Below are 15,794 nucleotides of genomic sequence, written 5' to 3' on the forward strand. Positions count from 1 at the left end.
GAGAAGCAGCAAAGTTTGAACCCAGGCAGTATGCCTTCAGAGCCTGCGCCCCAGAACGTGTATCATACTGCTTCTCATTACAGTCCTTAGTCTAAAGAGCTTCTGGTGGATACAGGAGGACATTCAATCGACAGTCCTATATCCTCACTCAGTCTAGAACCTGGAAGTCCAAGCCTTAGCTTTTGTAGGAATGTGTAGGTTCAGGATTAATTGTAAATTAAGTTCCATAAAACCTTTTTTGGAATTATTGACTATGGATGTAATTACTATAATGACAGAAAATGCTGTAATTATGCCAAATGGCGTAATTTGTGTAAATGTGGTACACATAAGGAAATCACTAAATATCATAACTGTAGCACCATGATGAAGTTGCAAGTTTCCTTGTTAAATTAGATAAAGATGTGTATAACCACAGAGCACAGATTAACTTTGGCGATGAAAGGAAGAAATTATTTAAATATTTACCTCTTTAAATGTTGGCCAAGATAAAACAAATTTCATTTTTTTCAACATTTTAAAACCCCCTCTTTTCAAACCACGCACATCACTAAATGGTTTACTAAACCCAAATAGGCCCAGTTTCCCCATCCGACATTCTCTGTGGACCAGATGAGACCAATCCTAAAGGAGGACATGCTTGATAAGGAGGTTCTGCAGCTCTGAGAGATCAGTCCCTCATCTCCAGCTTCCAGTTTCCTTATGTCTCTTTGAGAGAAACCCAGAGCTCGGGCATATGACAGGGCTCAATAATACTTCACTTTCACATCTTCAAACCATTTCAAGGCTTATTATTTAATTAAGCCAGTTATTGTACTTGAAAATAACGCAAAACTGTATTACCTCCCTTTGTAAAAGGAGAAAATCAAGCAGTTAAATAGTCTCTCGGTGAAAGAAATAGGAGAAGCATAAGTTAAGCCAAGAACTCCCTACTCACTGGCCAGACTTGGGGCCACTTTCATCTGAGCTGCTCAATGTGAGAGGGAAGAAAAGAAGATAGTGGGAGAAGTGATTCCCCGAGTTTTGTTTTTGACTTGCATCACTTTGCTATAGTTCTCTTCTAGTTGTGAGTTTTAGACATTCCAGGTAGGGCACGGTATTCTAGCCCACCATGAAACGGTATCCCAGAAAACCAGTGCCGGTTCTGGGGACTTGGCCAGTTACTAGTTTCAATCTAACGGCAAGGAAAAACTACTTCTAATTGTGCAGCCGACTTGGCTAACCCAGCCACACAAAAGATTATTAAAATCCACCAGCCTCCTATATCGGCATCAACATTTCAGGATGATTCACGAGGGAACTAGGCCCAGAGAGATTAGGTGATGGCAGACGGAGATCACCAGCTTCTGAAGGAGATGCAGAAGTTGAGTGATTGCCCGGTTTGGTGGAATATGTAGGTCTCTGCAGTATTTGCACACACGTATTTAGCATATACATTCAAATGTAAATATAGACATATAAATATATACAAAGTTAAATTTCTTATGCACCAGACTTAATTTGTAGGTCAAGACCTCTAGGCCTATCATTTGCACTGTGTCTAAAAATTCCACATTAAAAGACTATAGTTATTCCTGACAGGGAAAAACAAAAGGTTTCTATAGTACGCCATATTGAATAGTCTTAATGCCCATACTCTAAGTATATTAAAAAACAGGAAGAATTGCCTTTACAGGAAAGTAAGACATGTTATTTTTGTATTTGTGTGACAAGTACAAGACAAAGAGACTCAGGATTTGTCCTTTTGCCATCACAGAATCTCAGAGGTAAAAGAGATTTTGCAGTCACCCAAATAACTCTTATTTAATGGGATTGCAATAATAACTAGAAATAAAGAAGGAAGCATAATAATTCCAACTTACAGGCTTTGGAGTTTTCCATGGAGAAAAGAAACCTGTAATAAAGAAAACAATATTTGAACTTCGAAAATATAACCTGCCACCACTTATGGGTGGCATGATATTCAGATGATTGCATTAATATTAATTAGTTGCCTGACAAAATATGCTTCAGTTTTCTTCAAGGAGCTCAAATAATTTCATTGGAATTATGTTAATTATTCCAAGAACACTTCCTTATTTGACGGCTGGGGAGTCTGAAGCACAGAGAAGGTAAAGTGTATGGCAAATGGTCAGCTGCTTTACGAGATCTAAGATTGAGCCATCCTTAGGGATTTCTGTGTCCTGGCCATAGCTGGAGAATGGGGAAAGGTGGCGGGGGGTGGGGGGGAGGGAGGGAGGGGCAGAGAGAATATAGACAGAAATTAAATTCTTCAAGGTAAATACCTTTGCTTAGTACAAAAATAATTCTGCTTTGTGTACCTTCTTTATGTGGTTAAAAAGGACTCAACAAGCCTTCATGAGTCCTACATTTTTTTTTTTTTCTGTTTTTACTTTTATTTGCGTTTACTTTATGCAGAATTTACTCCCGGGCCATTAAGTTTTTGTTTCTTGTTTCTTCTGGGGTATCTTTTTCTTCTGTGCAACCTCCTCTACCGGTTTAGGAACAGTCTGCTCTTTTTCAGTAAGGATCATCTTGACGTGGCAGGAGGGCTCACGTCTGGGTTAATCTGGCCATAAGCCCTGTAAGTTCCACGCTGCATCTGGGGGCTTTGTTCACCTGGATGTGCTCAATGACCAGAGAATCTACATCTAAACCCTTCAGTTCAGCATTACTGTCCGCATTATTAAGCATGTGCAGTAAAAATTCAGCCTTCTTTTTGGCTCATGGACCCTGTGTCCGGCCCCACTGTTTGGCCCCTGCACACCTACCACCTCCACCAGGGTGGCCACGGAATATCACACATTGCTTCTGCGGAGGGACATCCTTTAGACACCGGGTAGCTTTTCAGATTTGCATACCCCTGATGGCCTGGGCAGTTTCACGTGTGTTCTTAACGTGACCATGGAGATTTGAACCTCTTGATTTGCATGATTTTGTAGGGTTTTCTGGGTCAAGTGAATAGCGAACTGTTTTCAGAGATCACCTCGGGCCGCTTACGGAAGAGCTCATTAGTCCTAAATTTAAAAATAATGTCTATACCTATATTACGAATCAGATTCTAGTGTATAAAGGCATAACTCTTTGGGGACTGTTCTTCCACGGAGACCTTCTCTGAGCAGGTATCTATTTATTATGCTAGTGCCAGCAATGCTGTGCTTGAAGCAGCAGCTCAAACTGTTCGTTAATTGAATGACTCATGTATCAACAAAGCCATGCTTCCCCCCCGCCCCCGATTTACTGAGCAACTTTTATGATCACAAATGGTATGTAGATTGGACTGTCTCTGTTGTGATCCAAATGGCCATTTAGATAATGAAAAGCAAAAGACAGATTAACTCCCTTTCCTTTTTTCCTTTTATTATTATCATCATACGGTATCAGTTTTTTAAAAAGTAGTAAAAACAAGCTTAAAAATAATGGTGGGGAGGAGGGCGGTCAACATATACTGGCCCTAGTAAGCCAAAACAGAACAATTTTGCTCATGTTAATCTTAGTTGGTGTCTGAAAAATGCCCAATAAAAGTGAAATATTAAAAATAAACCACATACGTTGTGTTTATCACCTTAAAAACTGGGATCCTATAAAATGGTAATGGTTGAAAACTAGCCCATTTATAGGAAATACCTGCAGAAATCTGGACAGCCAATTCTTTAGATGCTTAAGCAATCGCACACAGGCATGGCGTATATACTAACTGTACCTCAATGCACGTTGTGAAGACCTGATACTTCATTTAATGAAAAGAGGGAAAGGTATGTAACCTATCAGGTTTCTCAGTTTTCTTTGGAACCCAGAGTTAAATCTAATGCTCAAGTATAATAACCATCCTACCTAAGGAGATGATGAGAAGAATCAGCTCATCTTACAGATCCTGTAAGTTCTTATCTCTCTTTCCAACTAACGAAAAAAATTCTGTTCGACATGTGGTTCGATTGTAACTTAATTATAAGGATCTAATCACATCTTTTTTTGGAAGCAGCTGAGAGTGAAAATTACAGATAAATAAATACATTTGTCTCCTTGACTTACTCTGTAAAAATGTCAACAAAAACAAATTGACCGCTAAGTCTACAGGAAAAAAAAAATGTAACCTATTGGCCAATTAACCATTATTTTCAGTGAAGGATAAAATCTATTTGTTGATTTATGCAATTGCCAGCAACAGGTCTTCTGCAAAAGATGTCATCTGTACATTCTCAAAATGTCAAAACATTCAATTATTTCCTCTGCTTTCTTTGCATCATCACCTTCTTCCTGGAGCGCCAGAACGGATTTTGAGTATTTGCTGTTTTATATTTGTAAGGTGCTGGGAGTTTCTTAGACTTTGATACAAATGTATTGAAAATGGTCGTTCTGTTATGGAGCTCTCGCCTCCGCGTGGGACATTATGCTAAAAGATGATGAGGAGGCTCCAGAGGCTCTGGAAAATGTGTAATCATCTGACCTCTCAGCAGTTATGGTCCTAGAACTAAAATGGCATAAGAGCGCCACTGGCCAAGATCAGACAAGGAGAGAGGGATGTTTAATGTCACCACCTTTCATCAGAGGTACTTTGGCTTCCCATTCTTTTAAGGCTGTTTCATTTAGTCTGACCCCAGACCATTGGCGTGACCCGGGGCTTCTTTCCTGCTCCTATTATGGCAGTTTCTGGAATATTTCTAATGCTGACTTGTTCCGCAGAGCCTTCAGTCTGAAGCAATAGTTAGCTTTTCTGAGACACTGTCAAAAAGAGGCTGGTTGCTAGGAGTTAAGTAATTTCAGGTAGTAAGAAATAGTATCAGAATAGATTTCCCCAAATAGAAATAACTTATGTGGCCCTTTGTGTTTCTTCGGCAAATTATCAATTATGCTATAAACATTTAAATGAAGATAAATAGAAAACATTTATCTCAGATATACTTGATTTGGTTTGATTAAGCCAGAAGTTCAAGTTTTCTACATGATTAAAGTCCAACTGTCTGTTCAACTCCATTGGAAGAGCTACAGAAATGCTGTAATAGTGTGGAACAAATTAGCATATATTACAAATGTACAATATGTTCTTTTATAGGATGGCCCCTCTTCGAAACCAAGTTTATTCTAACTAATATTAAAATAAAAACACCAGAAATAAAGGAAAAACTTTTAAATCCCTATTTCTGTAATTTTTCTTTTTCTGGAATCATTCTAGTTGGGGATAGATCACAGAAGCCAGTTAGGTTTAGTTTGCTCAGGGTATGACTTTTGGGTTTCCCACCACCCATTCTCCATAGGGGAACAGAACAAGGATCTAGATAACTTTTTCTTAATCTTTCAGAGCTATGAACCTAATTCATACAAAAAGAGTATTTCTTCAAAATAATAGTAACATCACCTTTATGTTTTAGTTTATTTCTGGCCTTTACTTCCCCTACTTCTATAGAAAGCAGTATATTATGTTCCCTTGTGGGAATAAAATTTCTATATAATGACCCATGTTTTCCATATTATTCATTTATTGGTGTATGTGTGTGCACAAATACAAACATATTTATTTAATCCTTACTCTTAAGACAACAAAAGTGAAAGACTTTAAGGTACAGTTATAAGCTAACAAACCATAAATCGGGACATAAAAGGGAAAAAATAAGAGAATAATGGGAAAATTTAGATGCAGCTAATGAGAAAATTTAGATACATTTAATATGAAGCTCAAAGTGGAATTAGGTTTCTAAAATTTTTGTTAGAAACAAAACTAAAATACATATTTAATTCTGCATCTAAAAGCACAGTGAGATGGGCAGAGAAACAGAAGCCCAGTGCAAAGAGCTTAGATGAGAAATTTCAGTACTTGAAAATGGAAGAGAAGACAACACTGATTTCATATTGAAACCTGAATTGAATTCTACATGTCAATAAATACAACTTTTAGTAAACTACAGGAAGATGGTTGTCAGATGAAATACAATATGCTCAGTTAAGTTGGAATTTCAGATACAGAATGAATGATTTTTTTTTTAGTATAATATGTCCTGTATAGTGTATGAGATATATGTTATATAGGACATACTTATATAAAAATTTTTTTGTAGTTTATCTGAAATTCAATTTAAATAGGAATTCTGTTTGTTTCAGACAGTGCACATGGGAGTGGGGCGGGGAGGGGCAGAGGGAGAGGGAGAGAGAATCTCAAGCAGGCTCTACACCCAGGTTGGAGCTCAATCTCATGATCCTGAGATCATGACCTTATCAAGAGTCAGACGCTTAATGGACTGAGCCACCCAGGCGCCCCAGAATTCTGTATTTTTTATTTGCTAAATCTGAACACCCTATCAGGGGAACACTTTATATAACTCCATTTAAAAACAAAAACACAATCGTAATATCTACTGCAGGTAATACCCCATTCAATTAAGTAAGAAACCCAGAAATTACTTAATATTTCCTTTTCTTGCACCCCATCCAATGTTTTATTGTTTTAGAGGAACCGCAGAACATTCCATTTGCTATGCAGATTATTGGCTTCTGTTGGTTGTCTGTCCATCAGCAGCCTTGACGTAGGCTTCCCCTGATGTGATGCAAAACTCCGTGGCCAGTGTGAGCATCTTCCAATTGCTTGATGACTGGTGGGCAACACTGCCTTGTCCCAAGAGGAAAGTTCCACAAAGTGGCTCTTTTCAAAACCTACTTCTGACACATGATACCCAGAATGAAAAAATATCAATATATTTACAGTAGCTCTGAAGGAGAGCCCCTTTCTAGTGTGCGTTTGTAAGTTGTTTGGTAAGATTTTTTTATTATTATTATTTATTTTCACACAGCAACAACATGTTGAAATTTTAAAATCACCCCAATTTGAGTAAGAGATCAAAACACAATGAGGAACAACTTAGATCAGAGAGTTCCATGATGATATCTTCAATTTGGAATAATGCCAAGACAATTTTTTCCCCAGATTTCTAGAAATTTCCCCAAACAGAACTAAATCTTTCAATATGCCTCTATACTCCATTTGACAGATTGAACTTCCATTTGCAGAATGTGAAATGGGTTCTCCTTCAACTGAAGTACTTTGTACAACATACGACTCTGGTTTTGAAGATTATCATTACAGTTTCATGTATTTTCTAGGGAATTGTGCAGTTACAAAAATGACAGAGATGCAGGGGAAATGTTTTATATTTCTCTTTTTCTTTAAGCAATAGAAAAGAAGTAGGAGGCACTTTGAAATAAAAACCCGTTTCACTGCAGATGTCCACGCCCTGGTTTTTTAAGAGCTGTGTTCTGTTTTGCTTAAAAAAGAAGGAAGATACAATAATGTGAACGTACTTAGCACTACTGAACCTGTCCACTTAAATATGATTAACATGGCAAATTTTGTTATGTCTATTTCACCATTATTTAAAAAAAAAAAAGAAAAAGAAAACCATAAAAGAGGGAAAAGAAGAAAAGCAGAACAAAAGTATGTGCATATTGCCTGCATGTGAGAGAGAATAAAAGAGTAAGAAAGAGAATTTCTTTTTCACAGTTTCTGTGGTATCCTGCTGGAGGATAAGAAACTCACCTGGGCACCCACACAGACCCTTCCACCTCTAAAGTTATCCTGTCTCATAAAGGATTAGAGGCAATAAAGGAAACTCATGTTCTTACTACATTTCTGAAAATATTTCAGGGACTGTTAGAAAGTCTTCCAATAGAGGGAATCATTTTTTTGAAGTTTCCCAAAGGGGGAAAATGTCCCAGGGTTTTTAGAATCTCCTGTTAGGGCTAATTTGAGGGAGAAAAATACCACTAATAAAATTAATCTTTAATTTAAGGATTCTCCCATTATGCAACAGCCTGGCAAATTTTCCATCAAAAATTCAGCCTTTGGTAAATGTAAGCCAGCAGGGTAACCAAAGGACTACCAAAAAAAAAAAAAAAAAAAAAGTAGTTCAATGTTATTTACTTTTTTCCTGGGTTTTGACTGATTCATGTATGTCTTATTAAAATTCATTAAATGAGTTAAACCCTGCAGTTCCTTTAGATAATTTGTTTAAGCTACTCGAAGTCAGAAAGGGGCATTTTTTTCTTAATGAAAGTGACATGGGCCAACCCCCACCCACCCCCGCAACCTTTCCATTACACAAGCATGCTGGTGGTGGTACCCAAACCTCCTATAACCAACCTTCAGCCAATCACAATACTCAATTTACAAAGAAAAATTCAAACTGGTTGCCATCTTTGGCCAGAATCTGTTTTTATGTGGTAAGCTGAGGCTCTCTCTGCAATGTTTTAAAAATGATCTTGTCTGCATCTTTTAAATAAGTGTTTTTCTCATAAACACCATAAAGCTGTTTTTGAATAGCATTTTCCCCTGGCTTTGTTCCTTATGGAGCGAGCAGTCTGACCATTTAAAGTAATCCCAATGAGTATCTAGAAAGGATAAGTCTGCACATGTTGTCTTCTGATAAACTCAGCTACATAAAGGATGTGTTCAAAATAAAGCAGGCCAGGTGAATAGCCTTGAACAGGAATAAAGGCCTGCAGGGAAAGAGGAAGAAGTGTGTCAGGGAGGCTAAAACTCAGAGTGAGGTGAGGCTTGCAGAACATATTAACAACTACAAAGGGGATTTTCTTTATGTTCTGACCAGAACCAAGAGCAGCGAAGAGATAAACTGCTCTGTCTGTTTATAGCACGCTGTAAACAGTTGGCAAAGAAAATATGGAAGGATAGCAATACCCGTAAACAGAAAATTTCAATTCTGAGAGTAATATTTTTTTTTTAAAAATGATGAATATATAGCATCAAGTATTTTTATTTTTTAAGAAACCTGTCTAGAAACATCTTTAAGTGGTTTCAGAAAGATTATATGTCTGTTTCACTTTGCGTCAACGTTAAATATTTATTGAGCTGTGGGTGACTCACAAGCCCCATTAATTCAACATAGTGAAAGTGGAACCCTTGATCATTTCCCCCAAATCTTCTCTTCTGTGTTCCTCATTTTGGTAAATGTCACTTGCCCTTCCGAGTTTTAAAGACAGGGGCCTGAATGTCATTCTTAACGCCTCCGTCTCCCTCACTTCCTTATCACCAAATCCGGTTTTACCTCCCAAATCTATTTCAGGTGTACACTTCTTTCCATCTCCACGGCCACCACTGTAATCCACACTCAGCATCATCTCCTGCCTGAATCGAAGCCAACAGCAAATTTGCTCTGTCACAGAATCTGATTATGCTTAAAATCCCTCAATGGATTCCCACTGAATTTAGGATAAAACACAAAACCTATCAATTGGTCCCCACTTACTATTCCCCAGAGGCCTCATGGGTCACTGCCCTTCACTCACTGGATTTCCTTGAATAAGTCAGACTTTTCTAACCACAGGGACTTTGCACAGGCTCCCTCATTTGCCCACACTTTCTTACCCTCCACACAGCTCTCTCTCTTTAGGTGTCAGCTTAAACAACCCCTCCTCACAGAAGATGTCCCTGACCTTTTATTTTTTATTTTTTTAAGGATTTATTTGAGAGAGAGAGAGAGAGAAAGAGTGAATGAGCAGGGAGAGGGGCAGAAGAAGAGGGAGAGAGAGAGAATCCTCAAGCAAACTCCCTGCTGAGCACAGACCCTGATGCGGGGCTCAATCCCAGGACCCCAAGATCAAGACCTGAGCCGAAGGCAGTAGCTTAACCATCGGAGCCACCCAAGTGCCCCCTGACCTTTTATTTTAAATCAAAGCTCTCTATTATAATTTTTCATTGTATCCTGTAGTTTTCCTATATTTACAAAATTGTATTCATGTGACTATATTTGTGAAATTATTAGTTTAATGCCCATCTCCCCAACTAGAGTATAAATTCCATCCGGGGAGGGATAATATCTATTTTGCTCACAGGGTACGCCTAGTACTTTACACAATGCCTGACACATAGTAGATACTTCAACAGACATATCTGAATGAATTGATCATAGTAGTGAAGGGTGTGTGAGGAGGGTAGAAAAAAAGAGACAGAGTTGTAAGATACTTAAGAAAACGGATGAGGCATGGTGATCTGTGGGGGGTGGAGGACGATATAAAGGAGAAGATGAAATCTTCTCTGATGTGTAGCTTTGGAACCTGTATAGATGATGGTGTCCTTAGCTAAAGTTCAGGAAAAGAAGCTTCTGTGAGTGCAGTATAGTGAAATGAGTTTGGGGCACCTTTGATAGTTTGGGTTCAGGCAAAGAAGTTGTGAGTCGTGGGCTCTATTGTCTGGTGATTGGCAGAAGGCTCAGGATAAGAGATGTACTGTGTCAGGTTAAACTTCAAATACTGTGCAGCATGAATGAAACCTCCTTAGGGTATGCAGAAGAATGAATGAAGTGCCTGAGAAGTAATAGAGAGCCAAGTAAAGAGAAAGTTTCAAGAAGTCATAAATGGAAATACTCATAAAACAAGGTTTTAAGTGGATCATCAAACAGGAGGGTCACTGGGGCCTCTGTGGAAGCAGTTTAATTCCTATGAGAGGGGCGGAAATCAGATTTCAGTGGATTTGAATGAAAGGTAAGGGAGGAAGTGGAACTGAGAAACAGCTATGGGGTTGAAGGGATAATGTCACGGTGGTCCGCCCCCCATCCCCATCAAAGGAAGATTGGGGGACAGCATGCCTACATTCAGATGAGAAGGTATCTGAACAGAGATAGTCTAGAGACTCAGGGTAATTGGTGAAATTATTTCATGAGGAGAGAGGATGGGATCTAGAGCACAAAAGAAGGAATTGACCTTGAGAGAGAAGAAGCATCCAAGTTCTCATCAAGAGGCTGGAGCAGATTGTGTGTGTGTGCGTGTGTGTGTGTGTGTGCGCGCGCGCGCGTGTGCGTGTGTGTGTGATTCCCCAGGGTCTACCCTGCGGTGGTGGGGGGAGGCCCGCAGGGGAAGGGACTGGATAGGAGAATTCACTCACAGTGGCTGAAAGTGGCAAAATCAATAGGGGGGGGTTCGTAGGGGTTCTGGTCATGCAAGTAGACTGGAGGAGAGAACAGAAATAACCTGTGTTCAGGGGATGAGGCAAAGATGTAAACAGAACAATTCCAAGGCAGTATAGCAGAGAAGTTATGCACACACAGCATGGGATAAAACGGACCTGGGTTCTAGTCCTGGCTCCGTCTTTCCCTAGTAACGTCATCTCGTGTGACATCTACTACCAGGATTGACTCCTGGGCTCTGAGTGAGACCCTGGGTCTGCTTAGTGGCCCCTACTGGAGTGAGCATGAGCAATCCCCTAATCTCTCTACAGCTCAGATTCCTTATCGATAACAAAGTAAAGATAATAATAGGTCTTACTTTAGTGAGAACTTAATGCACTTTACATGTTATCGACATAAAATGGTGCACAGTTCCATTTAATGCTTTTGACACATTTTAAATTCTTTTTCTACAAATTAGAGGTGTGTTTTTCAGAAAGAGGTTCAACAATTTATTGTCACAACAGGTGCACATTAATTTCTTAGTTATTTTAGGCTTTTTGCCCTTTTAAACTTCCTTTTAAGTTCTTTTAAGCCGCCTTTTGCTATGTGGAGTATGGCTTGCTTTGACTTGCTTTAAACAATTTTTTTTTTTTTTGCCTTAAACAAAGCAAACTGTTGTTCTAATCCCATTAGTTTCCCATCGAGTTCCTACTGGTCTTGGCTAGAGGAGTAAGGTAGCCCACACTGACCTCACTCAACAGTGCTTATGCTCCAATATAAACTATACCCTCGGTTTGTAATGATTGCATTATAATTATTCCTTTATGAATTATTTCTAGCTTTGCATTTTCCTATAACTATTTATATAATGGTTCCTTAGACTTAACCAATAAACTGGTTTTAATGTTCATCACAATTCATTTTATTCCACTATTTCTCCTTTTTTGGATTTTGAATTTTGGTAGAAGACCAAAAGGCATATGTCCTCAAATTTTTTAGAAACAGCATATTTGATGTCATAGTTAAAACAGTGGTCTTTTCAACGGGTCTATACCTTAATCCTTGGAACCTATATATCTATTGCTTTACATGGCAAGAGAGATTTTGCACATGTGATTAAGGTTAAGGACCTTGAGGCTGGGAGAGTATCTTGGATTATCTGGGTGGGCCCAATCCAATCATCTAAGTCCTTAAAAATGGAGAACTTTCCTGGCTGCAGGGGGAGAGAGATGGTGGGATGAGGAGGGCTCAACTTGCCATTGGCTTTGAAGACAGGAAAAAGGCCACCGGTTGTGCAATACAGGAGGCCTTTAGAAACTCAAACTGGAAAAGACAAGGAAATGGATTTTCCTCTAGAGATTCCAGAAAAGACTGCCTGCATGCCGACATGCTGATTTTAACCCAGTGAGACCCGTGTTGGGTTTCTGAGCTATCATGCTATCAGATAGTAAGTCTATGTTGTCTTAAGCCACTAAGTTTGTAGTCATTTATTGTAGCAATAATAGGAACCCTAAATATGTAGTATCTTCTCTAAGCACTTTCTAGTTTCACTAATGAATTCTGATACCACAATTTCTTTCTTTTAAACTCTGGGATTTTTTTTTTTTTTTCTATTGTTCTCTGACATTTAGTAATGTCAAGGACAAGCCCGGCTGCACTCAATTTTTGTTTATTTGCAATTAACTTTTCATTTTCTTATATGAATAATTGTATAACATTTTCTTCATCCTTTTAAATTCTTCATAAATTATTAGAATAATCTGAGGTGTGAATTTGTTTTAATAGTTCCCGGAATATAGTGAGTGCATTTGCTTCAGGTTTTCTCTTAAGTCTTTCTCCTCAAGATTTGGTATCTGGGGGTGGATAGAAATGCGAACTCTCAGACTGCTTCATTTTTTCAGCTTCTCTTTCTTTGTCCATTAATATGTATCAAAAGTAGGTCATGCCCTCCCTTTCTTCCGAGGGGTTATAATCAAAGCTCTTGGTTCAACTTCATTTCCTTTTCCCCTCCTCTGATGAGTCTGACAAAGTTAGAGTTGGCCTTGGAATGGAGACCCCATGTCAAGAGCAGCGTGGCTGGTAGCAGAGTGTTGTGCTTGGGACTGCTGCTGAGATGGAACACAGCTTGAGATCTGCTCTGTAAATGGAGAGTTGCTCATGTTGGTCTCTCCATCATTAATTTCTTGCAGGACCAGTTTCGCCTATTACTAACTCTAATGAATATTTTAATTTTCAGAGGTAATTCCAAGCTCTCAGATTTGCTTGTTATGGCCTTTTCACTCAGTCAAGCATCACTCTGCTTGTTTTTTTTGCACTTCAGCCTGCTCTGCCCATTTCTGTTATTTCTTAAATGTCACATCTTCTAGCATCTGAGGATTCCAAGCACGTTTTCTCCATTTCTTCTGTTTTCTGCAGTAAATCTGGTTCCATATCATGCTGTTCCTCCTAATCTTTAAGGCTAATTATAATGATCCCTTTCTTGCATGCTTCCCTATTTTGTTATATACCCATGCAGACTTTTAGAACTTCCATTCATTTTAAAAGGGAAGATTTATCCAGAGGCAGGCTCGTGAACTCTATTGCTGCCCGCGCGAGTGACTGTGTGACGTAACACCAGCTCTGGATTTCACACAACAGTGAACACATGCCCAGTTTGCAGCCAGACTTCCATCGGCAACTGTGTCCTATAGCTTTCCTGGACTGTGTGGAGACCTTCTCTCAACACAACTTCCTCATTTTATTTGCTTGTTTTGGGGAGAAACACTTGTGTCATAAAAAAATCTGTGATGGTCTCTGTCTACTCCCCCTAGGCCTCTTACAGCTCTGCCTCCACCCGTGGTGCTCCGTGTAATAGCGCCACGTGCCCCACGCAGCCGTTTGTCACTGTCCTCTGCTCTACTTTCTGTTACACTGCGCTTTGGGATTTGGGATTTCAGAATTGGTTAAAAGAGAGTGTAGTTGGGGAAAGAGAGCAACTGATTATTCAGTGGGGAGGAGGCTTATTTATTTATTTTTAAAGAGTTTATTTGTCAGAGAGAGAGAGCACAAGCAGGGGGAGCTGGAGAGGGAGAAGCAGACTCCCCGTGGAGTAGGGAGCCCGATGTGGGGCTTGATCCCAGGACCCTGGGATCATGACCTAAGCCGAGGACAGACGCTTAACCGACTGAGCCACCCAGGCATCCCGGGTGGGGAAGAAGTTTAAACACAATTGTCCCTGCCCCATAAACCAATACCTAAGCAGTCTTATCATTGCTAGAATCTGTGAATCTTGACATTTTCTGTTTTTTTAGTGCTTTACTGGGATGTTGGGAGAAACACGTAGGAGATTTTTTTGACCTGATGTCATTTTAAATAGAACTTCTTAGTAGCGTTAGTCTGTTAATTTAAAGAACAATTTTATCTCTTGTTTATATGTTATATATACATAATATACACACTGCTTATAAACGAACATCTGATATATAGGCAGAACTGACATTTGCTTATTTCCTGTTTTGACTAACTTCACCAGTTAAGGCTTGAAATAAATCTTCATTTAAGGTCCTGGCATCCCTGATTAGCATCATTTAGGCACAGCTGGTGAAGATACAGAACAAATAGCATCACAGGATTGCCCCTGGAATGTATTTTTCAATCAAAATCACAGAACAGAGATAAAAATAAATTTGCTTTGTGGTAGGAATTCTTGGTGCAATTGCGTTTGTTTTTTTATTTCCCACACCCCTCTTTCTTATCCCTTAGGTTCTCCTGTGGGACTCCCCACAGAGAAAGGAAAGATGGTTCTAACGTATCCACCATGGAGCAGAGAGTCATAGCCCGTATCTCAGTACATGAGTCATTGGAAGGAACTTTACTGACCATAGTTTGTAAATCAATGTTTTACATAAAGTGAAGACAAAAGATGCTGCTTTAGTTTGGGTTCTCCCAAAAGCAGACCCTGAGATGGCGACTTGAGTGATCTAGGAAGCATGAATAAAGAAGGAAGAAAGTGAATTAGGGAAGTGAAACTTGCTAATGAGCAGAGAATCACTGCGTGCCCCTGGACTTCTGAGCAACTGTAGGGAACCCACACATCAGAACCTTCCCACTGTGGGGTGGTGAGACCCAGTATCCTTGACTCTCCTTTGCCCGGTGGGGGATAAGGATCGCTCCTCATAATTCTCCCCCATTTCTGGGTTGTCCCTGCGTAAGGCCAAGGAAGCACCCACAGGGCCAGAGGAAGTTCTCAGAGAATAAGAGACTCCAGTGCGTGAGGCAGGACTCTGTCAGTTTGCTGGAAACGGTCCATAGCTGCCTGTACTCAGGTGAGTGGAAAAGATACAAAGTAGCAGATCTTGTTGACAAAAACAAGCAAACCAAATCTGCGGCAGGAGGAAAAACCAAGTAAGTATGCACTTAGAGTGATTTTTTGGGGAATGGATTTACATCGTGTTAAAGTGGGGATGGCAAATGAGTTTCGACTCTCACGCTGGCTTTGATCACCTGACTGCCTGGAGTGCTGTGTCGAGGAGGATTCTCAAAAAGCTCAGTAGGAAATGGCATCTTTATCATTTAGCATCCCAGACATGGAAATGGGAGGACAGAAGGGTGCATGTGAGCCATGTATTTGCCACCCTGCTTTAAAGTGGAGACTGTTTTTTTGTGTTAATGTAAGTGCTGACTGACACATCTTTAATGAAATAACAATAAATTCTTCTGCAGACTTGACCTTTCAAAATGCACAGCATGTGGAGTGTCTTCAGTTAATGGGAGGATTCTCCAATTAATGTTATGAATAAGACAGTATCCGGATAAACTTCAAAGGCACAGCAGTTACAACAGGTATTAGCTTTGTCATTTTGCTATATGTTTCAAGTAAACATGCTAATTTATTTTCTCACAGATATGTAGAAAATGAAATGGGGT

The 15,794-nt window shown here is 39.5% G+C and overlaps 1 protein-coding gene across 1 annotated transcript in view; it reads right to left on the reverse strand.

Annotated features, from left to right (window-relative positions):
* The window catches only part of MAGI2 (membrane associated guanylate kinase, WW and PDZ domain containing 2), a 555,911-nt gene that overhangs the window by 156,291 nt on the left and 383,826 nt on the right, over positions 1-15,794 (reverse strand). Inside the window, exon 10 of the mRNA XM_035723209.1 lies at positions 1,863-1,894. Within this exon, the coding sequence (XP_035579102.1) occupies positions 1,863-1,894 (32 nt within the window). The remainder of the gene's footprint in view (positions 1-1,862; positions 1,895-15,794) is intronic.

This window comes from Zalophus californianus, chromosome 12 (assembly GCF_009762305.2).
Source record: "Zalophus californianus isolate mZalCal1 chromosome 12, mZalCal1.pri.v2, whole genome shotgun sequence".
NCBI classification, from domain to species: domain Eukaryota; kingdom Metazoa; phylum Chordata; class Mammalia; order Carnivora; family Otariidae; genus Zalophus; species Zalophus californianus.